Genomic DNA, 27,200 nt, shown 5'->3' with positions numbered 1-27,200 from the left:
CAGGACGATGTGGTGGCAGGTTGCAGGGGCCTTCGCCCAGACCCCAGAAAGGCTAGGGAAGGCTTCCCAGAGAATTTGGCCATTGGGGCTGGCCGCTGATGATCACCTTGTCTTTTGGTAATTTTAAAAAAGGAAAATGTTGGGATAAAGAGTAGAAGGCAGTGGGGGAAATACTCATTGAGAGGAAAGTTGAACAGCACAGTGGAGAAATATAAACAGGAAGGTAGTTAGTGCAGGATTGCAGACTGATATAGCTACTGGGTTCCAGCTGAAGTGCTGGGTCTGAGCTGGTCACGAGCACTACCGTGTCATTTGAGGCCTTGAACAAATCCCAACATGTCTCGGGGTCTTGAGTGTCTTCCTCTGAAAAATGAGGCAATAGAACTAAAAAAGATGCAAGGTCTCTTTCAGTTCTGAAATGTTTCAACTCCAAAATGCTATGCCCTGCAAAGAGTTTTCAAGAAACCAAGAACTTTTTATAAATTTTTAGTTGAGGAATGAAAGGAAAGATGGTGCGAAAAGTATATCTCTCCCTCTTTCTCTCGCTCTTATCCAGGGAGATGTTACAGAGCCCTGACTCTGGACAAGGCAGGTTGGTGGCATGCTGCGAAGAAGATGGAGATGAAGAAACTGAGCCTCGCTTCCAGGGTGCTCCCAGGAGAGCAAGGAGGTCAGCCATGGAGCAGTGAGAATCACTAGTACCTACAATGCTGTTAGAACGAACTAGATGCCCTTCAAACAAGATACACACTCATTCATCCCACAATAAGCCAGTGAGATTGGTACTTTTCTGAACCACATTTTATGAGAGAGGAAACTGAAGCCCAGAGGAGTTAAAGTGACCCGCTCAAGGAAAATGGACCAGAAATCTTTCTCCAGAGTCCATGTTCTTCATCCCAGCAGTGACCAACTGTGAGTCGATCCCAGGCAAGGATATGCTAACATTATCCGTCCAATACAACTTCATATTTCAACACAGCTCCCATTTTTATGTGTCTCACTTCTTGTTTCAAATTATACTACAGCTTTTTATTAATATAAGACAATAATATCAAGTATCTTCATGTAATTTAAGCAGATATATATATATATATATAGGTACTATATATGGAAAAATATACTATATTAATATATACTAAAAATACTTCTAGATTTGTCTTCTAGATTTTTGTGAAAATTAGGAAGAGACCTATTACAGAAATTTCCAACAGTTTTCTTTCTCTGTTTCCTTAGTTTGATAACACGCTCTCTGAGGGCAGAGATGGCTCCTTCTTCTATCCTCACTCCCAAGCATCATTCTTTCAGCTTTTTACACACCTATTATCCAATCAATCAGTAATCCATGTTTTCATTATGGGAAAGCTCAAGGTTTTGTCATTAAGGGGGAAAATGATCTCAAATAACCATGATGTTTATTTTGGGTTTTATAAAAACAATTTCAAAATGACTTTTTCTGTCAGAGGCTTTCACAAAGAAAAAAACAATTATTTAAGTGGCTATATTCTTGTGATGCAATATATAGGCTCACTATAAAGGAAAACTGTCGAGAAAGCATCAAATCAGATGATTTTATGCCTCATAATATTGAAGTGCTCCTGTTTCCAATAAACATCAACTCTGTGAAAAAGAAGTTGTGAAACTGATGTTGTTTTGACAGAAAATCTGCTTTTGGTTTTGTTTTTTAAGTCTGTATTTAATATAATATAACAGAAAGCAAGCTGTTCTGCCTCAAATGAGTCTAAAAAACGGTGGCACTATTGTCACTGAGTGGTGACACATCTTCAAGATTAGGGAGTCATGAAAGCAGAGAATACATTTGATTTAACACAATCTGTACAATTTAACACAATCTATATTTTAAGCTCTTGTGGCAATTGAATATACTGATAATATAACAAATCGTGGACTAGAAATGCACAAAAATAGCTCTCCAGCGATCAGATTGCTGGAAGGAATTCTAGAGGTCAGCTAGGCCACTCAAATTTCAACAATGTAGAGGTGATGCGATTTACCCAAAATAGCAAAATTCCTATCTGATGATGATGATGAAAAATCTTATAATAATAATGATCAATAATAATGAGGGGAATGTGCAGCAGAAAGGACATTAGGGAGAAGATTCTGGACAGACGATGGCTTGGCCACACCTCTGTTGCCCTCTCTTTTCTGTTCTGGTCCAATCATCAGCCTCTCCTGAACTGAGCAGCCCCTGGTACAGGAAGCAAATGGGCCCCAGGAGGTGAAGGGCAATGTTTTAAAATGCAGGTTTTTTTAATGTTCAGGTGTGATGAGGTGAACAGGCCCAGTGACAACCACCACTGAAAAGACTGTTACACTTCCCAGAGGATGGGGCACACTACACCACATAGAAAAGCAAAAAAATCAGTCAGGAGGTGGAGGGAGCAAGGGGAAAATGTGGGTAAGAACCTTTATTCTGAATTTTGTAGGAGGGGATGATTAGGTTAGGGTAAGCAGGCCAAACAGGTTTAGGATTAACGAGTTTGAATAATTTCAGTGGGCTCTGCTAAGAGTCTGATACCTGTCCCCAGGGTGATTAGGGGAGAAAAATAGTGGCTCAGCATGTCAGAGCCCAGCAAAGGACAATAAGGGAGTCCAAAAAAGGTTCAGAGGGTGGGTTCTGGAACAGTTAGCATGTAAAAGGCATGCTTAGAGGATAGCGGTTTGCTAATTTCTAGGAACCCGCTAGCCTTGGGAAGTCCCTCCCTGATCAGCATAGCCCTAGATGTCAAAGCATCAGAAATACAGAAATGAAAGAGGCATGATTAATATAGGGTTAGAACACAAAGATTTTCTGCCCTCTTGAGCTGGGCAAAAGCTGGGGAGGTAGAGGGAGGCAAGCCTTGAGTCAAAGCCCAGAGACTGTGTCCTAGAGAAAGACTGAAGCGATCTGTCAGCTCCTGAGAAGGACAGCACCAGATGGCTCCACCTTGGTTCCCAAGAGCTGTATGCCTCTGGTTTCCTGCTCCAACAACTCCCATGAGGTCCACTTGCGGTTGGTTCCAGGTTACCCTACAATCTAGTCTTCAGCCAGCAGCCAGGGTAATCTGAAACATAAACCATCCCAACTCACCTCCTCCCATGAGGTGGTCCCTAGTCCACTCTGATCAGGCTGTATTGGTCTCCCACAGTTCTAGAATAGGTCACACTCATCCAAATCTCAGAACCTACCACTCAAGGCTCTCTCTGCCTCCACTGTGCAGAACTAGTCACTTGCAATTTAAGGTTTAGGGTTAAATACCACTTCCCCAGAGAGCTCTTCCCCAGTGACTCTATCTAAATAGGCCCCCCTCCCTTCATTACTCTTTATCAGCAGAATTTGTCCACATCTTTCATAACACTGACAATTTATAATTACATACCTATATATAATTCATTACTATATATAAGCCTTCTTTATCCTCACTGATTTTCTGTCTGGTAGTTATCAAATAAACATTTTATCTTATACAATATTTATCTTATTAAATTTTATAAATGTTTATAAAATTCTAGAAATATTTCATAAATGTTAAAAGTTTTCATACAATATTTATAATATAATATGCCCTTCTCCATATGGTATGTTTACTTGCTTATTTATGTCTCCCACACTAAGACCAGGGACTATATCCTTTTAATCTCCAGTAACTTCCTAGGACCCCACACAGAGTCTGGCACATGTTAAAATAAATGAAGCCTGGTATTCATAAATATTATCCCATTGGAAGGCACTCCTCTGACAACCTGCCTGAAAATAAAAACTGTTCATCAGTGACTTGAGTGTAATATGTGTTTAAATGTTCTTACCAATTCTCATTTTGGTTTTGGCCAATAACATGACATGAGGAAGATAGATATTTTTCAAAGGCTGTAATGGACTTGCATAGTCAGTGTTTGATAAAGGAAATTCAATTGTTTCTCCAAAAGTCAGCATCTGTAAAAGGAACACTGTAGTTAGTAACTAGCTAATGTGGTTTAGAATAAGAAGACACAGAAATAAGTTTCTAGGTCTTGAGGACACAAAAGCATGCTCACCTGTTCAATAAGAATGTTGTGAGACTGAATCAACAAATGTAATTTTTCTGTTTTTAAAGACGTTTCCTTGAATTTCTCAGCTTTTGTTAAGTCATCCAATAAAAGCATGCTTCTCACCAGGGTTAAATGAGATCGAGGAGAAATAAATTCACTTTCTTCTAGCAAATGTATTATCGCCTATTAAAATAAAATTATTCCTTTTGATAGTCCCATTTCCAATTCACTGAAACAAGAGCTGGCCAAACTGTTATGTATTCAGCACCTAAGGGAATTTAAAATTCTCTCCTTTTGCTCTAATCAGAATCATTAGGTAAATATCAATGTGAAAGAGGTTTCTTTCCTACCTGAAGCTTGGTTATGATGTCTGTCTTTAGATGCTTTTCTTGTAGGCCAATGATTACAGCTTGCATCAAGAACTCAGCCTGTAGCTCCCTGTCGCCTGCACTTTTTGCCTCCTCACACACTTCATTGATGAGGCTGACGTAATCTATCATATCGTTTTCTAAAGTAAATAAATGCAGTTATCTAAAATACCCTAGGAAAGCAAATTTACATATGCATAACACCCCCAATATCCATCCATCACAGGAATATTGTATAATACAGAAGAATAGGAAGATATAAAGTTGGAAAACAGACTCTACACAAAACATGAAAAATTAATGTGTTGCAATTTGGGAGAAAGTACTTTAGGGTAACCCAGTGCTGCAAAAGTAATGATGCTACGTGAAAAAAAAAATTAATGTGGAAGATGGACAGAGATGGGTGGATAGGTAGATTTCCAAATAGAGAATTCTTAATCGCTGTAAGAACTAACATGTGTATGTGCCAGGCTATCATCTAAAACTTTATAAATTTAACCCAATTAAGACTGCCAATAGCCCTAAGAAGTAGGTAAAATTATTTCCATTTTTGCCAAGGAGGAAACTGAGGCATAGGGGGATTAAGGGACTTGGTCAAGATCACACAGGGAGAAAGTGGTGGACCAAACATTTGAACCCAGATCAAGTACCTGGAGCCAAAGTCTGTGCTCAGGACCCCTACGCTATGCTGCCTCCCTCAATGACAAGAAGAACTGCATGTTAGCATTTTGAAATCGCCTCACCTGCTCTCCATACATCAGAAACATATATGCCACACATCAGTGATTCAAGGGACTACAGACATGATTATTCTTGGTTAATGACATCAATTTTTTATTCTGGAAACAGATCAAGCTATAAAAGTTAGAAAATGTTAGTAATAAAATGGATCTCAATAAAACCTCCATTACCTGAGTAAAATTAATTTTTATGAAAACTTGGATTAAGAAAATAGGAAATTTGTACCTGTCACGATTCCAATGCCATGAATCTGTGCAACAAAAGCAGTCACCAGTGCTAAGCGGCACCTCAACCAGAGATGAATGTTGAAATATTCTCGAGAATTGAGGGAAACGGGATCTAAAAATTCATTCTCATCTTTATTTTCAGTAGCCTAAACAACATGAAAATGATGGTTATCTTGCCATTTAATAATGTTAAAGGTCTAGCCTAATGCTAAATGTAAGTTAAGAGAAACATCTGATATCATTTAATACTATTAAAATTTTAATTTTGGAAATCTGTCTTGCACATTCCATAATGTAAGAAGTGTGCACACAAAATTTAAAAAATCATTCACAATCCCACCATCCTCTATTAATATTTGGCATGCCAATTTTCAACTTTTCTTTTTCTTTCTATACCCATTATAGAAAATAGTTTTGCACTCTGAATTTTTCATTGCAAATTATATTACCAGTGGTGTCTATGTCTTCAAAAATTTTATAAACATTATCTTAATGGTTGAAAAATAATAAATAACAGTGGCTAATATTTATGGAATACATATTATGTTCCAGGCACTATGCCAAATACTTTATACACATTATCTTATTTGATTCTCCCAAAAAGCCAAAGAGGAGTTATTCTTACTTCTGTTTTACAGATGTGAGAATGGAGATCTAGGAAATTAAATATTTGCTTTAACTCCATTATGTTTTGGCAGAAGTGGGATTCAAACTTGTGTCCTTCTGAACTTAGAGCCCCCCCCATCTTCATTCATTGCTGTATGTTGCTCATGTTCCAAACATGTATTATAAATGATTTCCCATCTTCATTACTGTACTTTACAAAGGGGTGACCAATGTCCAAAGCGTCTGAGAGGGAATGACAAAGGGAGGTTTTCCCAAGTGGGGGCAGGGGATCAATTTTAGATATTTGGAAGCTTTAAAATCATCTAGAACAATGCCCATTTGTTCTAGGAAGTTCCCACTATGCACCTCTGAGAGCTCCAACCAACTGGCAACACCTAATAATCAAGGAGCAGCCATCAGGACTTGGAGGCTGGAATGTGGGGAGGCAGGTAGGAAGCACAGAAGAGGAGGGTGAGCCAGCACTGGGAACAGAGTAAGAAGTGAACAGAGGCTTCAAGGATGGACAGTGACTAGAAATGGACACACCAAGTACTCCAGGAGTCAAGGATTTAGATTAGCAATTCAGGACAAAAGGCCTATCCACATACCTTAATCTCTCGGTGCCTAAAGTTCCTGTGACTACTGCAGAGCCATGTCACACTTAATCTGAATCAGGATTTCCAGCCTCAGTGCTATGGGTAGCCGTGGAGGACTGTCCTGGGCATTGTATGTTTAGTAACATCCCTGACCTCCACACACTATATGGCAGGAGCATTCTCTTTACTTGCAACAACTGAAATGTCTCCAGATGTTGCCTAATAACCCCTGGGAGGCAAAATAGCCTCCAACTAGCAACCATGCCTCTAAGTCAATTTTTGAATTAGCTTGCTTTTTAGCATTTTTATTGCTTTTAATATAGGAAGAAATGAGTTTCTATTTAAGATAATTAGTTTTGCTTATTTGTAATAACACTAGATATTAGCAATTTTATTAGTAAAGCTTAAAATAATGAGCAAGGATTCTTTGTGATGAATCTTTATGTTTTAATCCTAAACAACCCTTTATTATTAAATTACTTGGTCTTATCAAAGTCCAATAAAATGTCAAAGAATTTGTGACACCAGTTGTCAAACAGACTTCAGGGCTTAAATGTGGAAGAATCTACCTAGAGAAATCCAAGGTAGGAAATAATGCAGGTGTCATACTGGTGATACCAAAGTAATAAATTCAAAAGTGAAATGAAGAGCCAAATAAAGTGAAACAACTTTATTTGCTAAACAAATCAGATCTAGAATATTGGAGTGATCTAGAATACTGGAGGACCTTAGTGATTATTACATCCAAATTCCATCAGTTCACAAATGAGATTTAAATGAAAAATTAAATTTTTAATTAAAAAATTTTTTAAAGTTTAAGGGACTTGCCCAAGTACACCACTAAATGAAGAGCATAAATGGGGCTACAACACTTACCTTTTTACTCTGAACTCACTGTTTTTTCTACTTTACCCCTTTATTTCATTCAAATAATCAGACAATTTCCTAGCATGTCAACAGTAATTATATAGTAAGTACTGTAGAGAAACATTAAATTCATACATACAGAAGCTCTTGGAGAGATGGAATTCTCTGCGTCATCTTGTACTCCCTTCTTTTTAAAAAGTTTTGAATCCTGGAGAAGTCTAAGCGTAGAAAATACTATTGCAGCACTAAAGTAGAGAATATATTTTAAATCTTATTAGTACTGACAATCTCACTAATAAAATGAACACATATACATTTCATATGTATCACAGTGTGGTTCTCCACCTTTCAAGGTTATAGAACTTTGTTATTTAAAGCTATACACTTGGAAACTCTTACACTAAAGTATTGCTTAATCAGCATCTAGAAGTACCAAAGGCAAATGTACTAAACAAAGAAAACGAACCTTGGAGATGGGAATTCTTCTGACTTCCTGTTGCGCCACACATAAAAGTTTGTCTGCACTTTAAACCAATTTATAACTGATGTCAAACTTCTTCAAAATATCTTAATAATATATATTCCAAGAGTTCTTTTAAAAATCTATTCCAAAATGAAACCAAAACGCAGAACAATCCGTATACCTGAAGATGCTCTGTAGCAATATTTTATAACATGGAAAGACTGAGCAAAAGCCAAATGGACAATATACCTATCTACCTAAGTCCCCACTTGGATAGTTAATAGACAATTACATTTAACAGGTGTTAAGAGTTGAACTGTGTCCTCTCCAAAAAAAAAAAAAAAAAAAAAAGGAGGAAAAGGGGTGCCTGGGTAGCTCAGTTGGTTAAGTATCTGACTCTTGATTTTGACTCAGGTCATAAACCCAGGGACTGAGCCCCATGCTGAGCTCTGTGCTCAGTGGGAAGTCTGCCTGAGATTCCCTCTCTCCCTCTACCTGTGCCCCTCCCCCCATTCAAATGCATTATTTCTCTATTTCTCTCCCAAATAAACAATGAAATAAAACCTTAAAAAAAAAAAGGTATGTTGCTGTCCTAACCCTCAGTACCCCAAAATGGTGGTAATCTGAAATAATCAAGTTCAAATGAGGTCATTAGGGTGGACACTATTCCAATATGACCGCTGTTTGTATAATAAGGGAAAATTTGAACAGAGAGACAGATATACACAGAGGAAAGGTGACATAAAGACACACAGGGAAAAGACAGCCACATGACTGGAGTGATGCCTTTACAAGCCAAGGAATGCCAAGGATTATGGGCAAATACCAGAAGGTACAAGAAGCAAGGAAATCTTTTCCTCTAGAGCCTTCAGACAGAACCTGGCCCTGCTGACACTATGATATTGGAGCACTGATTTCAGGATCATGAGACAGTAAAATTCTGTTATTCAAAGCCACCCAGTTTTTGGTGCTTTGTTATGGTAGCCCTAGGAAACTGACAGAATAGGTTAAAAGCAGGTCCTCTGGCTTTTGCCTCCTACACCAAACCTGCCCCTTTTCCCTTGTCTTCCATCCCAGAGGCAGAGTCCAGAATCACCACTGCTCGCTCACTGATTCATGCTCTATGTTCAATCCATCAACAAGTTCTGTCAGCTTGACCTTCAACATATGGGTACCAGCCAGCAGCTCCTTGCCTCCTTCAGTGCTAGCACCTTCATCCAAGCCACCATCATTGCCAGGCTGCATGAATGGGAACTTCCTGACCAGCCTCCTGTTCTGGCTCTTGTTCCTGCGGTCCTTTCTCCACACGGTGGCCACAACGACTTCATCAAGAGGTAAATCAGATCCTACCACCTCCCTCCATATATGTTCCAGAGGCCTCCCATGTCCCTGGACTGTGGTGGGTATACTTCTTCCTATGGGTCAGTTACAAAGGTTTCTGGCCAAGTATATGATCAGCCTCATACGTGTCCATGGATGCTTGTGAGAAGGTACAGTGTTCATAGGTTCCCAGAGTGTGTACATATGCTCAACTTTTAAATTATATTTTTAAACCCTCTTCTATTTTTTCTACATTTTGTATTAAAAGCTGAAAACACTATGCTAACACATATATTCTGTCCACAGAGATTTTTTTTTTCTTTCTACAATCCTTTAAAAAAAAACAATAACTGGCATTTACTAAGTGTTTATGACCTGTCAGTTACTGTGTTAAGTGCTTTGTGTGAATTAATTTACAGAATATGCACCACAAACCTACAAGGTAGATACTATTGTCATCATTACTTGATAATCAGATCAGGAAATGGAGACAGAAATGTTAAGTGACTTGCCTAAGGTGACACAACTAGAAAGAAGAGGCAGGATTAGAACCCAAGCAACTGGCCCCTGAGCCTGTACACTTCACTGTTGCTGATAGCATGGCCTCTGTCTTTCCACAGGTCTAACAATTTTGGTTTTGTTTTGGTATTGTGTTACTTGGTGCCATGTTTATGGTGGCTTCATAGTAATTGTTGACTACATCTTTTATCAACACAAAGGACCTCTCTGTCCCCTTGACTGCCTTTTGCTTGGCATTCTACTTTGCAGACTTCATGAAACGGAATCATTCTAAGGATTAAATGAGGTATTTACTTTGCCACTTGCTCTCCTATGGGCAAGGAACAAATCTAAGGGCTGCAGATACAGTCACTGCCCTCATGGAGTTGACCTAAAGAATGGGGTGTGCTTAGAACATAGGAATGCTTAGCAGCTAGATGATGCTCAGTGCACACTAGCAGTTCTCATTTTGTGTATTGAGTAGGCCAGGGCTTATGGGGGGAACCAAGCTGATTTTTTTCTATGTTATTAACTAGAATATAAAGCTTCCTGCAATTATTGAATTTTAAATTCCCAAGATTCTACGGAGTCATTAAAATGGTTTAGATATTTCTAGAATGTTTTCTAAGGTATGATTTGTGATTATATAACCTTACTGGTTTTTATTTAAATAAAACTAAACAAACAGCAAGAAAACAACAAAAGATGTAACATGAATTGAGTACGTATATGGGAATGCAATTTCCTCTCCCTGACACCCTTCTCCGCTACTCAAGTGTACACACTGGTTTCGAAGGCCTCCTCTTTCCTGTGCAGCTTCAGAGGCTAGCACAGGAAGGATCCAAGAGGGCCTGGGAAGAAGGATGTGGTGCCCACCCCATCCTTCTGGTTCTGAAGGCTAAATTCTGACTTTAAGAGAAATGAGGTATGAGGTTTGGAATCTTGCTAACCCAAAACTTAATGAATAAAATATAAACATGCTAGTATGTCCTAATCCTCCTGGTGCCACGTAGGTGCACAATGGAAAATTTCTAGTTTCTGCTCTCCACCAGAGGGACAGAAAGTGTAAGAGGATTACTCACTATAAACACTCTAGAATGCCCAAGGAAGGAGGTTTCATTCTGACACAAAATTAAAAGGCTCAAATGTTATCCCATTTAGACAATAAATTAAATATAAAGGAGAACAGAAAGGAACTTATTTAAAAAAAAAGATAGGACTCTGAGAGGCATCCCTAAAAGAAGTAGAAATACAGTTAGAATAACTTTGATCCCATTTATTTCTTATTAACATTCATGACAAAAATGGTCAGTTTGTTCTCATAAAATCCATGCAGCTCACTCTACCTGTCACCCTAGGGAATGTGCCTTTCAATTTCCTTGACACATAATTTTATTAGAAGTATCATAAAATGTCAAGCTACCATCATTTGGGAAAGGGACTGTCCAACACTCTCAGCAGTGCCCAAACAGAAGCTCGTGGGGGGTAAAGTTCACATAAGAAAAACTCATTCATCTTGACATAGGCTTCCCCAAATGACAACTCCACTGCAAAAAGGCAATAACATCCAAGTTTTTGCAGGTTTGTCCCAAGGGCCAGGTTCATGTATTTAAAATAGGAGCGATTCTGATATACTTGCACATTATTTGCATATGTCTATCTGGTTTTCAAATTAAAGCTCTATAATGACATTCCTTTCTGCAGCCATTTTGTGATTTTTAGTTTCTTATTTCCTTGTTTCCTTCACTCATGTCTTCCATGGGTGTAAGACATGTGGAGGGCTGGGAAAAGAAGGAAGATAAACAACAAGAAATATTTTCTAGGGCTGCTGTTGCTCTCTAAAATAGTTTGAAGAAAAGAGTTCTATATTCTTCTATAGGAAATCATATAGTCATATATTTTATATATAGAGAGAAAGACATTGTATTTACATGTATATACACAAAGCATATATTTTCTATTAAGAAATCACCTAGTGGAGAAGAGTAAATGAAACAAGATGGGATTGGGAGGGAGACAAACCATAAGTGACTCTTAATCTCACAAAACAAACTGAGGGTTGATGGGGGGAGGGGGTTTGGGGGGGTGGGGTTATGGACATTGGGGAGGGTATGTGCTATGGTGAGTGCTGTGAAGTGTGTAAACCTGGCGATTCACAGACCTGTACCCCTGGGGATAAAAATATATGTTTATAAAAAATTTAAAAAAAATTAAAAAAATTTTTAAAAAATAAAAAAAAAGAAATCACCTAGTAAAATTCCTTCTCTTCAAACTTCAAAAGGGAAAATGGTACATTATGCTAAGCCCATTTACCATCAATCAACTACCACTGAATTCTTAAAGATAGCTACAAATATAATACTTTAAATCAGTGGTCTCAAGCTTTTTTTATCTCAGCACTCATTATACCCTTAGAAATTATTGAGAATCCCCAGAGTTCCATCAATATTTACCACATTAGAACTTTAACTGTTACTATTAATAATTTTAAAATAAAAATAAACCCATTAATGTTCATATCATAATGTATTTTTATGAAAACATTTATATTTCCCAAAAACAACAAAGATAGAAGAATGCCATTATTTTGCATTTTTGCAAATCTCTTTAATGTCTGGCTAAATAAGAGAAACTCTACTTAATAGAAGACTTTCATATCTGCTTCTACAGTCTGTTGTGACATATTGTTTTGACTGAAGTATATGAAGAAGGCTAGGCCTCACAGAGATAGCTGTTAGAAACACGAAGAGTATTTTCATATCTTTTTAAAATAATTGTGAATATTTTTCTTTGGTACTATACCAAAATGTGACAAGAAATAGTTTTTTTTTAAGATTTTATTTATTTGACAGACAGAGATCACAAGTAGGCAGAGAGGCAGGCAGAGAGAGAGGGGGAAGTGGGCTCCCCACTGAGCAGAGAGCCCGATGTGGGGCTCCATCTCAGGAACCCGGTATCATGACCTGAGCTGAAGGCAGAGGCTTTAACCCACTGAGCCACCCAGGCGCCCCAAGTGATAGTTTTTTAAAAGCTTCTTCAATGTGAAAGTTAATAGCACGTGCTGATGAAATTTCCTCCTCTCTTACATTACAAACTATTGGTCTACCTTGTTAGCCAGGATTTTGGAACATTATCCACTGGTGATTTGTAAAGTATTATAACTCCCTGAGTTACCCAAAACCCCTTAATGTTGAAACATTTCTTTATATAATTTTAAAAAATGATGCTTGTTAATATTAATTACCACCAATCTCATCAGAAAAATATAAGCATTAGAAAACTGTCAAGCTCATGGTGACAAACAGAAATTTTCCAAAATTCTCATTTCCCTATTCAGATTTTATCATTAGCAACAAATAGTATTTGTTGTTTTCCTAGAAGTGCCATGTTCATTTTGCTCATTTTCAATAAAATGCCTGTCAAACACCCAAGTCTGAAAAACCAGTTTGTCAGCTGCTTTTTCAAATAAAAACGGTGTTCCATGAAACAAACTGCTTGTTCAGCTCTCATTTTAGTCACGTAAGTCTTCTTCCCCAAGACAACTACCAGACTTTGATATGTAGCAAAGATGCTTGAGGTGTATTTCCCATTTAATATTTCCACAGAATATTAAAAATAAATTTAAGGCTAGGGATTTATAAATGTAACAGATTCTATTGGTTCATCAAAGGCATTCTTAAGGGAAACAAGGCTTTTTTTTTTTTTCTTTTTCTTTAAAGTAGGTTCCAAGCCAGTGTGGAGCTCAGTGCAGAGCTTGAACTCATAACCCTGAGATCAAGACCTAAGGTGAGACCAAGAGTTAGACACTTAAATGACTGAGCCACCCAGATGCTCTGGCTTTTTTTTTTTTTTTTTCTAATTGCAAGTGTGGGGCAGTAAAGGCTTCAATGACAACTAGAATGGTTTGGTGCCACTACTGTGATTCATGGTGGGATGCCAGAAGTTTTACTACTGTTGCTCTTGCAGCATCAGTGCAAATAACAACACAATGAAGATGGTGAATGACATCTTAGTTTTGTTATAAAATAGTTCTGACCTTACAGTTCCCCTGAAAGGGTCTTGGAGACACCCCTAGAAATCTGCAGACCACATTTTGAGAGTCACTGCTCCGAAATGGACTATATGGATTTTCATCCCTGTTCAGAAACTACAAAAATTTATAAATGTCCAAAAATCTATACTGCTCTAGCATGAAATCAAATTTAGATGTGGTTAATCATGGGATGGACTTCGGTCAAGGTTCACACTGATGAGATGGTTGTATGTTTCTAATCAGAGCAAAGTGAGATTTCTGCTGAATTGATTTTCCCTTTGCAAAAGCTACAGGCAGTCTTCTCCTTTTTCTCACAAAGAAAGCAGCTGGACTTTCTTATATGCCTGCTCAGATGTGGGGCAGAAAGGGGAGTGGTGGGGCTTAAAATCTCTCAGCCATTGAACATCAAATTGGAGTCATACCCTATATTATAACCACACAATACTAAAATGATGGCTCCTCTTTCTCCCCCATCTCTACTCCTGACATCTCCCTATCATGTATCATTTTTGACCACACTATGTAATTTACTTACTTATTAAGTTCACAGTTTACTGTCAACCTTTATTACCTCTTAAAAACTCCATGAGAGTATGATTGTTTTCAATATTGTTAAATATTTTTCTATATAGTATCTATCCAGTATTGGGATATTGATATATCTCAAGAACTTAGAATAGTGGCTAGCATATTGTAGGTCCCCAAAATTATTTTTTGAATGAATTAATGAATGGTAAGATAATAAACTTGTGCATTATTCAAAGAATCATTACTGAAATGTCAAAGGGCCTCATGACAGAGGTATTTACCGCAAATGATATGAGAAGTTCTTGAAAATATAGGTCTATACATTTTTTTATTATCCCACTTAATTGTTTATATATCTTTCAGCATTTGGATAGAGGAACTATATTCTATTCATCGTTATATCCTCGGTGTCTAGATCAGAGCCTAACAATGAAGTAGTTAATGGATACTTGTTGGGTAAATGAATGAATCAATGAACAAGTCAAATGAAAGTTCTGACACTAACAATTGCATAACATTTAAATATCATCCACCCAAAACTGTTTCTTAAATGGTTCAGCAAAATATAGTTCAGATATAGTTTTTAATAATAGAGCTTGTTTTTAATATTAACTATACTGGAGTTAAAATTAAAAAATAAAAAATAAATATATAAACAAAATTTAAAAGCAAAGCTCTGTTAGTTTGTTCATTCTCTATATAAAACATCCTAGCTGTATGCTTTAATAAAGCAATCATTTTGTTTAGAATTGTCATTTTTTTTTTATTTGACAGACAGATCACAAGCAGGCAGAGAGGCAGGCAGAGAGAGAGAGGAGGAGGAGGCAGGCTCCCTGCTGAGCAGAGAGCCCGATGCAGGACTCGATCCCAGGACCCTGAGATCATGACCTGAGCTGAAGGCAGAGGCCTTAACCACTGAGCCACCCAGGCGCCCCAGAATTGTCATTTTAAGGGTAATACTATATGAAAGCTTCCCTGAAAAATAAAACACAAGTAAGCTCTATTAATATGGAATTTATAAAATGCACATAAAATAAGGTATATTTGACAAATTAGGGTGAGAAAGAAATTCTCTTCTGTGCCTGAAAAGACTCACCTGTATGCTGCCCTATGTCTCTGCAGGGCGATTGCAGCCAGCTGAAGCCTGGCCTCCACCACAATCTCCAACTCACCAGCAGAACACTGAGAGAGGTTCTTATGGCCTGGAGGCTCCACCTCTGACACAAGGAGGTTTAGCCTGTCCTCAGCTTCTGACAGTAAAATTAACTAAAGAAAGAGCATCATATAATCATATAAGTTCGGAAACAATACAAGTAATATCACATTCTTATTCAGCCAGGTGTTTTTCACATACGGAGAAAAGCAACAATAAATGGAAGACCAGATAGGAAGTCTGAACATAATTATCAGAGAAGAGTGCTCAGCAAACAGGAAAAAGGCAACAGGAAATGAAAAGGAGAGTAATGGCAAGAGTAAGCATGTGTAACAGTTACCCTTTATTGTATGTACAGCCAATGATCATTACTCATAGCACTGGAACTCATCTATAAAGTGGCTGCAAATACTGAATTAGCAAATACTGAAGTATTGCTCCTACAGGAAATACAGTGATAGGTTCCTGTGGGCCTTGGGTCACAACATTTTTGCCAAAGGATCCACACATTACTTTGTTTAATGTGTGTTTATATTTAAGGACACATTATTTAATATATACAGTAAATTCGCAACCCTTGAACTCACAGCTAATGGCTATAAAACTCATGCTTGACCGAAGCTTATGGAACACATTTATTTTCTCCATAAAGCACATCACAGCCTTCTTACATTTAGGAATACTAAACAGCATTTCAGCACTATAATTAGAGGCCATTTCAAATAGTGAAATCACCAATGAAAAGAATAAAAATGAAAAAAAAATGTGACAATAAATAGACCATGGAAAGGACCCTTGTTTACAGTATGAGGGTAGAAATAAAAAGAGCATTTCTTGTCCAACTCAGCTGGGAATTTAGGCAACTTAAATTTTTCTGTGCTCTGTGATGTTCACAAATGACCACAAATGAGCCATGAGTATCAATTTTGGAGTTATAAGTAAATTTTAGCAGATAGGCAAATTAGAAAATACTGAATCTGTGAATAATGAGGATTGACTGTATTTCAAGTTAAACTATGGTCACCTAACTGGTAATCTGAAGATAATGAGATTTTACAATAGACAATCAACAGTAATTAGCAACTTAGTATGGTAGAGAAAGGGACCAGCCAATCTTTCTAGAAACAGGTCTCTAAAAACTTGTTTGTACAGAGCAGTAAATATTATATTAGTAATAGGGCAGCTTAGTATAATGGTTAAGAACACCATCTGTATTTTATTAGTTGCATTGCATTAGTGAATTTTTTTCTAAGCCTCAATTTTTTCATGGTTCAGCACAACATAGCTCAAAAATGATTAATGCCTACCTCACAGAGTTATAAAAATTAATCATGCAAAGTGCCTGTCATGTTGTAAGCAGGGAATAAAATGGTAACTGTTTGTGGTGCTGTTGTCATCACTATTAACATTAGGAAATGTGAAACAGGGCATGGAATACTCCACAGTGCTTTAATCAGGCTGCAGAGTTGAAGTCTGACAACCTCTGGGCATCTTATTTTCTCATGAGGAGTACACTCCATCTCTGGCCTCAATCCATGCTTATGCAAAAAAAACTACTTGGTCTCCCAAGAGCAAACACAACCCTGAGACTGTGCAGGGCTTAATAGTGGGCGTTTTGGTAGCCAATTTAGTATGATTTGAAAAAATTTCCAAACTTACCTTCACTGTCTTAAAAGTGAAGTCATCTTTCACTTTTGCAAGCTGACCAAGTGAACTTCCATCATCCTTTAAACTTAGCTCTATAAGGCACAAATTTTTGGAAGAACTAAGGATATCTGTGGTTAGCTTATATATTAATTCTAGTTTATCAAATTCATCATTGGTTGGGACACCATAAATTTCATATTTTAAAAAACCCACAATGATAATTAGAAACACTATTCTATCAAATGGTCCCTAAATATCACATATTCAAAGACTAAGAATGACTTTTACAACAAATCGGACAATTCTGAAAGGATCTTTAGGGTGCTTGGTGATGTTCTTTAAATTATTGGCTACTGAAAAAGAGTAGTAGTTCCTCCCCTGAGATCACAGGACCCCTTCAGGTCCCCAGAGTATTTTGGTTCTTCCAGATATTTATAACATTTCAGTAAGATCTTGGAAATGTCAGTTTTACTGATTTGCATAAGCATCTCATATTAAGAGCAGAAAGTGAGACTATTTGGAATAGCACAATCCACAGTTCCCAAGGATCTCAAAATACCCACCCATGATCTGAAGATTGTCCTTATTCTGAGCCAGGGAGAACTGAGATAATTTAAATCACAGACTCTGCCTTCTTTAGTAAACCTGACTTCTAGACTACAGAAGAGAAAGAGAGAGTAAAAAAACCACAACTGGGAATTACTGCAAAAAATAAACATCTAAAAAGACTAACTTTGTCAAGGGGGAAGAGGAAGTCTAAAATAACATGGAATTGAACACCCTTTCCTTCCCCTTTTCTTCCAACTCCTACCTATATGACTCTTCTCCTAAATTAGGGGGCTCTGGAGTGAAAGGTCAGCTGACTATGAAAGAAGGCTTAAGAATAGGGAAAGGCCCAGCAGAAAGATCTGGGGCTCGTTTTTCTCCCATAAGGGAGAAACTAAGGGAGAGACAGAAAACGATAAAAATAAATGCCTGGACACTGGTATGGAAGCACCCTGGGAGATGTATCTGAACATAAGAGATGGTAGGAAGAGTTTGATCCACATTTTCCTCCTGCTCTCTTTGCCTCTAAGTGACCCTGGTGCTTCTCTGTGTGGCCTTTCTAGGTAGTAACCTGCCCTTCCTCTTGGAGGATTAAATAACAAACTCTGTTTTTTGTGGCCATAATCTCCTGATCTGTTGGCCTCATCATACCCAAATAATAATAAAAGTTACATTTTAAAACAGAGACAATATTATTCCAATATCCAAACTGGACAAAGATACAACAAGAAATGAAAACTACAGACCAATATCTGTTGTGAATAAGGATATAAAAATCTTCAAGAAAATACTAGCAAACAGAGTCCAGCAATGTATAAAAAAGAATTTATATACCATGACTAAATGAGAGTTAGTCCAAGAATGCAAGGTTGGTTTAAACACTCAAAAATCAATTACTTTAGACACTGGGTGGCTCAGTAGTTAAGCGGCTGCCTTCAGCTCAGGTCACAATCCCAGGGTCCTGGAATCAAGCCCCACAAAGTGCTCCTTGCTCAGCAGAAAGCCTGCTTCTCTGTCTCCCACTCCCCCTGCTTGTGTTCCCTCTCTCGTTATGTCTTTCTGAGTCAAATAGATAAATAAAATCTTTTTTAAAAATCAATTACTGCAATATAGCATCAGAATTTTTAAAAATTCTGGTCTTGGAGACCAGATCTTTGCAGTGTCACTTGCATATATCTTCTCCCATTCTGGAGTGTTGTCTCTTTGTTTATTTGGTGTTTTATGCAAACAATGAATCATGGAATACTACATCAAAAACTAATAATGTACTCTATGGTGACTAATATGACATAATTAAAAAAACATAGAAATCATCTTAATAGATGCAAGAAAAGCACTTAATAAAATGCAATACCCTTTTAAAATAAAATCATTCAACAAACCAGGAATAAGAAAGAAATTCCCCTGCCTGATAAAGAATATCTATAAAAAACCAACAGTTAACACTATGCCTGATGGTGAAAAACAAACTATTCTTAGGGCAACATCCAATACAGGTGAAAAATACATATACATTATGACCTATAAATCCCATCCATGGGCATCTTACCCCATAGGAATATACACTATATGATATGGATATCTAGAACATAGAACTTCAGCATGGCTCCCTAGAAACACAGTGAATGCACATCAATAATGGAATGGTTGAATAAATCATGAGATATTCACAGCATAGAATATTATACAACCAAAATAGCAGAACAAACAAAGCAATTGACTTAAAGTGGTTTTAGTGAAGTTTTTCTGATTAAAAAACACAAGATGCAGAAAAATGTATATGTTTTATAAATCAATGACAAATCCTATTTTGTACATATATATATATGAAAAAGTGTATGAATACTGATATTTATAAATGGATATACATATATCTAACATATGTGTGTCACTGAGATTAGAGAAAAATATGGAAGAATATATACTAGACTGTTCATATGGATTACTGGGAGTGGAGTGGGAATGGCTGGTGAAAAAGGAGAAAAAAAAAAACAAGCAAAAAATAAAACAAAAGATTACCTTTCAAGTTTGGAAGGTTTCCTCTACTCTTCTCAGAAGCAAGTCCATGGTAGATTGTTTTCATTGAATTTTCTGGGACACAATTTATTGTTGCAGCCACACTTATTAAGAAGTATGCTTTAACAAAAGAAAACTTATTTAAGAGATGTCGTTGGCCAACTGTAACCAGAATTAGAGGCAATCCTTTACTTATTAATTCATCAAGTGCCTAAAAAAAAAAAAAAGAAGAAACAAAGAAGAAAACAAAGCAAATGAGTAAAATACTGTTTTCAGGTAATATTAGTTTTCATCCTCTTTTGCATTCCTCAATTGGTGTTAGATGATGGAATATAGGATAGACACGAGGTGCCATAAATGGCAGGTCTATCACAAGAGACGTATAATGTCAAAACAATCCCAGCAGTTCTATGTGCTTCCGCCATTCCCCACCAGTTTGTGACCTGTGCCTCCTGAGCCCAGCTCTGCCACATGAGTGAACCTGGTGCTGAGAGCAAGGGAGGGGACACCTTATCAAAATAAAGAACCCACAAAAGCTCATCAGCCATGCACGCCCGGCTGTTCTGCTTTCACATGAGTAAATAAGAGGTACTAGGACAGGAGCAGGGGAAGCATGGACAGACAAGTAAGCTCCCTACCCAGCTTAGATTCTGAGCTCAATCATTAGAACTCCCCCTTGTGTACACCTTCTATCAACTCCCTGGTCCCTCTCCTGTGCACATACACTTTCTTGGCAAAACAGCCATGGTAAAAATCCAACACTGGACCTCTTTTAGGGTGTGCACCCTGCAGCTAAAGAAGGCTGAAGGAAAGCACGCAGTCACACTAAGCCAGCCCACTTTAAGATCCTGACCAAACCTCAGCGCTACCTGGTCATCATCCTACATTTTCCTAGTCCATACACTCTCCCTCTCTCCTAGACAACCATTTCACACTCTGTTTCAAAATTCTGACCCTTCCTCCCCATGCTCCTCCCAGCTAATGACCTTGCTTCTTCTATTTAAAAGAGAAAACTGAAGCAGAGTAGTGTCCACAGACCTATAGCTCCATTCTCCCACCCACCCAAGCATCTGCCCCATCACCTTGCCTCCCTTCCTGCCCCTGAGATCATTGATCTTCTCCCCACTGGTCTACCCAGCCATTCTCTCCTACGTCATAAATGTCCCCTTTTGTAGACATTCTCATCAGCACATAGCCATGCTATCTTCTCTTCCATCTTTAAAAAACAAAAACTCTGTCTGCCTTGACTCCCTTCTCCAGCTACTACCTAAATTCTCACTCCCCTTAATAGCAATGATCCAAAGAGTTGTCAAAATTCCAATTTCTCTCCTTTCATTTGTTTTTAAACCCACTCTTTTGATACACTGAAACCCTTTCGTCAAGGTCACCAATGGCCTATACTTACCTTACACCAGTAATCAATTCTTAGTCCTCATATGCCATTTTAGCTTTAATCTAAGACATCATTATCTTATATGCCAATTAAGCCATCACATGCCCTCAACTATAAAATGCATTCTAATTTCAGAGCTACTAAATGTGAAAAAAAAGATGCATGTTTAAGACTCAGTGAGTTATGGAGCTTGATTCATCTGCAAAATACAGCACTATTAATCAATTTCTCTTTTGAAAATATTTCTCTTAGCTTTCAAATCACCACATTCTCTTGGTTTCTTCCCTAATCCGTCAGTCATTCCTTTTCAGTCTTTGTTGCTTCTTCTTCTTCTCCTTTAACACCAGAGTGCCTCAGGGCTTGATTCTCTTCCCTCTCCTTACTCCATCCCCTTAAATGATCTCTTTTATTCCCCCTTAGATGATCTTAAACAGCCTCATGGTTTTAGTTTCATCTAAATGCTGATAAAATCCTGAGTTTTTCTTTCCAGCTCCAATCTCTCTTCTTTTTTTTTTTAAAGATTTTATTTATTTATTTGACAGAGCGAGATCATAAGTAGGCAGAGAGGCAGGTATAGAGAGAGAGAGGAGGAGGAGGCAGGCTCCCTGCTGAGCAGAGAGCCCGATGCGGGACTCGATCCCAGGACCCTGAGACCATGACCCGAGCCGAAGGCAGAGGCCCAACCCACTGAGCCACCCAGGTGCCCTCCAATCTCTCTTCTAAAGTCAAATCAACTTCTGACTCAAATAGTCCACTTGGATATCTAGGAGATATCTCAAGCTCAACATGCCTAAAACTGTATTCCTAGCCTCCTCAAAACCATACACACACATACACACACACACACACACAAAATACAAGCCTTCTGAGGGCTGGGTATTTGTCTGTATTGTTAATTGACTGATACGTTTAACAGCACTGGAACAGTACCTAGCACACAGTAGGCTCAAAAGATCAGCTAAAGTGAACCCTTTAAACAGGTAGATCAGGCCACGCCTCTCCTCCAAACCTTCCAGTGGCTCCCCATGCTGTTCAGAAGAATCTAAGTTACAAAGACCCTACATGGCTCTTCTCAAACTGGCCCCCCTTCACCCTTCTGACCCTGTCTCCTACTGCTTTAGCATCATCCACACAACTCTTATCCACACTAAGATGCCCCTCACCAAGCTAGGCAATCCTGCCCCTAAGGCCTTTGTACTCACTGCACTCTCTTCCTAGATGGTTCCTAAACTTCCAGATTTCCTAAACTTGTACCTTTACCTATTCACACATGCCATGTCAGTGAAGACTAACTTGATTACCTCATTTAAAATTACAAGCCCCAACCTAGCTCCAATAAGTTGCTTCCAATCCCCTTACGTGCTTCTGGGTTTATTCTCTCCCTTAGCATGGTTCACCCTCTAACTTACTATATAATTTACTTAATTATAATGTTTACTTATATATCAGGCTTATTATTGTTTTTCCCACTAAAATTTAAGCTTCCTGAGGGCTTGGAGTTTGTCTGCTGCTGACTGACTGAAATATTTCTTTGACAGCACCAGAATGAGAGCACACAATACGCTCTTACTAAATATGTGTTGAATTAACAGTACTTGTTAATTAATAATTTCATGTGTTGGAGCTGTCTATTCTAGAAGAGAGAGAAACTATTTGCCTTACATGAAGAAAAGTCTCATTGTTTGGGAGAGTTTGAGGCAATATTGGCCGTGGAAAGGTCTAGTGCTATTGTTCATTTTCTACTCTCTTCTAAAGCGTGAAAATCACTACATGCAGAAGAACCAGACATGGAACAGCACTAAGTCTGAGCAGGAAACAAACGCATACTAGGGAAATGGCTGACGTTCTGTATCAGGGGAGGGGGAGAAACTTCAGATTGGTTGGGGTGTAATAGGAGAGGAAAAGGTTTTTCTCTTCTCTTTTTTCTCCCTAGCAAGCAGTGTGTTAATGAGCCTTGACAATTACACACAAACACTTGAGGATCAAAAGAAGATTAATTAGTAGTGCTATTTAACACTCATTTCTCTCCCCCTTTACAGAAAATATAAAGTGTAATCTGAAAAGTCTCAAACAGACCAACAGTTCTGTTTTAATTAATTAGCTAATAGAAATTAGCTTTCCGTTACACTGTCAGTCTCTTTTGTTTAAAAAGAAATGATCATGCAGACATTCTTTTTATGCCCCAAAACCCTCCTTAAAGAAGTTTTTTTAGGATGCCCTGGAATTTATAACTGCAAAGAAACAAATATTCTTAAACATCCGAAGGTCTTGGAACACTGAAACAAAATGTGAATATGTATGTGTATCTTCCTCATGCCGATTCTTTCATTTCAGGCAACTTGCTTATAAATCAAAACAAATTTTAAGGCCAAGCAATGAATCATCTGAAGCATAATTAAAAGCAAAGTTTGTGGAGTAACATGAACAATAATGGAAAAGTATTAAGATTACATTTAATAAAATGTGGCTATAATGCCTATCAAAATTATGGAAGACAAAACTAAAAATATTGAGAAATGTTTCTCAAAATTATTTAATACAAATAGCTTAATGAAACAGAATGCTGTTTCCTAGCATTTAAAAAAGTTAAAACGACGTGCACCAGTCTCTCTACACTGACTAACACCTGGTTGTGTGAATGCCTTACCTGTCTCTAACCCCTTAACAATGGCGGCACTAGCAACTGCTCCGTTCTCACACTTTCTAGTGGATGGACTGACGAAACACCTAAGGTTTTAAAAAATGATTTCAAGATATCTAAATGCTACATGACGTGGGTGGAGCTAGAGAGTATTATGCTCAGTGAAATAAGCAGAGAAAGACAAATATCATATGATTTCATACATAGGTGGGAATTAAGAAACAAAACAGAGGGCGCCTGCGTGGCTCAGTGGGTTAAGCCTCTGCCTTCGGCTCAGGTCATGATCTCAGGGTCCTGGGATCGAGTCCCGCATCGGGCTCTCTGCTCAGCAGGGAGCCTGCTTCCCTCTCTCTCTCTCTCTGCCTGCCTCTCTGCCTACTTGTGATCTCTCTCTGTCAAATGAGCAAATAAAATCTTAAAAAAAAAAAAAAGAAAGAAACAAAACAGATGAACATGGGGAGGGAAGTGTGAGGGGTAAACCATTAACTTATCTTTTTTTTTTTTTTTTTTAATATTTATTTGACAGAGAGAAATCACAACTAGGCAGAGAGGCAGGCTCCCTGTGGAGCAGAGAGCCCAATGTGGGGCTGGATCCCAGGACCCTGAGATCATGACCTGAGCCGAATGCAGAGGCTTAACCCACTGAGCCACCCAGGCGCCCCAATTTATCTTAACTATAGAGAATATCCTGAGGGTTGCTGGAGAGGAGGTGGGGTGAGGGATGGGCTAAATGGGTGATGGGGGTTAAGGAGGGCATTTGTCATGAGCACTGGGTGTTATATGTAAGTGAAGAATCACTAAATCCTACTCCTGAAACTAATATTCTACTACAATTCTAGTTAACTAGCTAGAATTTATGTAAAAACTTGAAACAAACAAGAAAGATATTTAAATGCTACTAGGTTATCAAAAACTTAAATCCCACTCATTCAATTACTGATAGGAACAAACATACTGAGATGGGCAGTCTAGTCCTCTCTTTGTAAAGGACACTGGAATGTGAGAGGAGTTTCTTATGAAAATGTCACATGAAAATCTTCCATTAGCTAGCACTACAGTGGTAAGCATACTGCAGTATGGAAATGTATCAAACTATTCAAACACCTTAAATTTACACAATGTTATATGTCAATTATTTCTCAATAAATTTTTTTTATTTTTGTAATTTTTTAAATTTTTACTAAAGGAGAAAAAGAAAACCATTGGAGAGACTGAGAGGCAGTCTCAGACTGGAGAAAGGATGTGAGGAAAAATAGTATTGAACAAATGAGGTAATAGCAAAACACACAAAATCCTTTTCTTACAATCGAAGTCAGCCATTCTCATTTAGGTAATCAAAATAAATATTAAAATTAGATACTTGACATGGCTACATAAACAAAATGAATACACATACATAGTTGAAAAATTTACAACCAATAATTGATATTTGCCCAGTTGGAAAACAAGATCTGTGTGATGCAATCCTACCTTAGACCTCAGCATTTGGAGATAAAACCCCATTATTAGAAATAGAAGAGCATATTACATAGGAGATTTTTTAAAAAAACAAAGGTTACATCTACCAAATAGATTGAAATGACTCAAAATTATCCTTCTTAAATATCCAACATATATAAAATATTGTTATCCTTACCTGCATATTTTCTCTACTAGTAAGAGGTTTTCCTGAGTCAAATGATTGAAATATCTGTCAATATATAAAAGATTAACATTAGGAACAAAAACATCATTTTTATATGAAACTGTTACTGTGTTCTAAAAGTATTTTAAATATAATTTTATTGTAAAAGTAATACTTCTTATTGAAAAAGTAAAAGTAATACATGAAAGTATACGTTAAAAAATGTAAAACTCTAGTCAGAAAAGCAAGTGTAGAATAAAGAAGAAAGTAAAAATTATACATAAGTCAACTTCTTTTGGGTTGTCAGTGTTAATATTTTGATGTCTTTACTACCAATATCTTTTTGATGTATTCTAAATTTATATATATATATGTGTTTGTATTCCTTTTCATTAAACATTATATCATACTCATTTTCCATGCCATTAAGTCATTTGTAAACCTCAGTTTTATAGCTAGGTAATGTTCTATCCTATGAATGAAGCAGAATAACTTAACTCCTTTCCTTTTGTTAGACATCAAGGCGGACTAATTTTGATTTCTATCCTGCCATTCAGCCCTAGTTTAAGTAACATGGGTAGCTATTTTGCCTGTATTTCTGACGATCCTCTTTGGATAGATTCCTGGAAGCACAATTGCTGAGTCATAACAATATTATCACTTAGAAGGATCTTTGCCAGTTTGAGATAAAATCATATAACTTTTCAGAGTAACTCTTTTTGTGGTTCTTTTTGTTTGTTGAGAATGACCTGTTGTATGTTTGGCTCTAAATACGATGTCACATTAGGAAACATTCCATTTTTTTCACCACAAAAGATGAATCATCGAACAGGGTGCATTCCTTTTGGTATGGAAGGTCCTTTTTTGAAGATGTCAATACTGATGCCCCACCCATTACCCCGTGGTCACCTGGAAATCACCAGCAGCTTCTGTGGATAGGATACTCACATATGGATAGTACCCTACTTCAAGTACCTGTATGTCTTTGCTTGAGGGTGTTCTGTGGCCACAAAAGTGTTCAGAAGAGGCTGGAAGCGCAGGGAACAAGGCATTCCAATAAGCACAAGATTATGCCCCCTGGTCTCTCTGAGGGCCCCACAGCCCATGCAAGGACCTCATTAGTGCTCTCTGCAACGGTTCTCCTCCCTTCCTATCTGACTTACCCACACACTCACCATTCTCCTTGGAATCACCTCCCAAATATACCACTTGCTCCCAGTTCCTTATCTTAGGACCTGAGGGGTTTGAGGGACCTCTAAACCAAGATATCACATATAGCTCTTACTAGAATAAAGTGTTGGCAAGTGTTACATTTTTTTCCCCTCTTTTGAAGATATCTTGCATCTTCTCTAATCCATTGAAAAGTAAATAACTGAATCTGGGGAAAGACCTTTGGTGATATAATTGGAAGAGAGTTGATGATTGGACTTTAGATTTGGTAATAAGAGCAGAATCCCATTATGAGTATCATGTTAAGAGATAGAGTTTCTTAAAAAGCCTGTGAAAAGTCGGTAGTAATCTATAAGACTTTTTCAGCTACTTCTTTTATAACTAAAATCTAATTAATTAATCCTTTCTTTAAACAACTAACCCCCAGCCTAATAATATTGGCACCGATTTTAATTATAAACCCTGAATGCGTTTCCTCTTTTAATTATACTTTTTAAATTCCCAACTGAAGCTAGAAAGCTTCAAATTAACTTTGAGAACACAAAATTTAAAGTCACAATCCATTGAAAGACAATTCACCTATACTTTTCTCTTATGAAAACTGGTTAATAAAAGTGAAGTTTGGAATTTACCTGTAAAAATTTGTTTCAGATTGTTTTCTTTGGTGAAAGCAATGAACATTAAAAACTCTCTCTTGTAAAACAAAAACAAAAGCAAAAAACAACAACACAAAA

At 37.5% G+C, this 27,200-nt stretch overlaps 1 protein-coding gene across 2 annotated transcripts in view; it reads right to left on the bottom strand.

Annotated features, from left to right (window-relative positions):
• CFAP54 (cilia and flagella associated protein 54) overlaps positions 1–27,200 on the bottom strand; it is a 334,936-nt gene that overhangs the window by 86,351 nt on the left and 221,385 nt on the right. For both annotated transcript variants that reach the window (XM_047743150.1, XM_047743152.1), the window contains 9 exons: positions 25,309–25,362; positions 19,642–19,849; positions 17,089–17,168; positions 15,373–15,542; positions 7,574–7,679; positions 5,364–5,511; positions 4,380–4,537; positions 4,036–4,212; positions 3,808–3,934 (listed from right to left, as the gene is read on the bottom strand). In XM_047743150.1, coding sequence (XP_047599106.1) covers positions 3,808–3,934; positions 4,036–4,212; positions 4,380–4,537; positions 5,364–5,511; positions 7,574–7,679; positions 15,373–15,542; positions 17,089–17,168; positions 19,642–19,849; positions 25,309–25,362 — 1,228 coding nt within the window. The remainder of the gene's footprint in view (positions 1–3,807; positions 3,935–4,035; positions 4,213–4,379; positions 4,538–5,363; positions 5,512–7,573; positions 7,680–15,372; positions 15,543–17,088; positions 17,169–19,641; positions 19,850–25,308; positions 25,363–27,200) is intronic.

Source organism: Lutra lutra, chromosome 8 (genome assembly GCF_902655055.1).
Source record: "Lutra lutra chromosome 8, mLutLut1.2, whole genome shotgun sequence".
NCBI classification, from domain to species: Eukaryota; Metazoa; Chordata; class Mammalia; order Carnivora; family Mustelidae; genus Lutra; species Lutra lutra.
The sequence above is the reverse complement of the archived record's forward strand: the minus strand, read 5'-3'. Positions and strand labels throughout refer to the sequence as shown.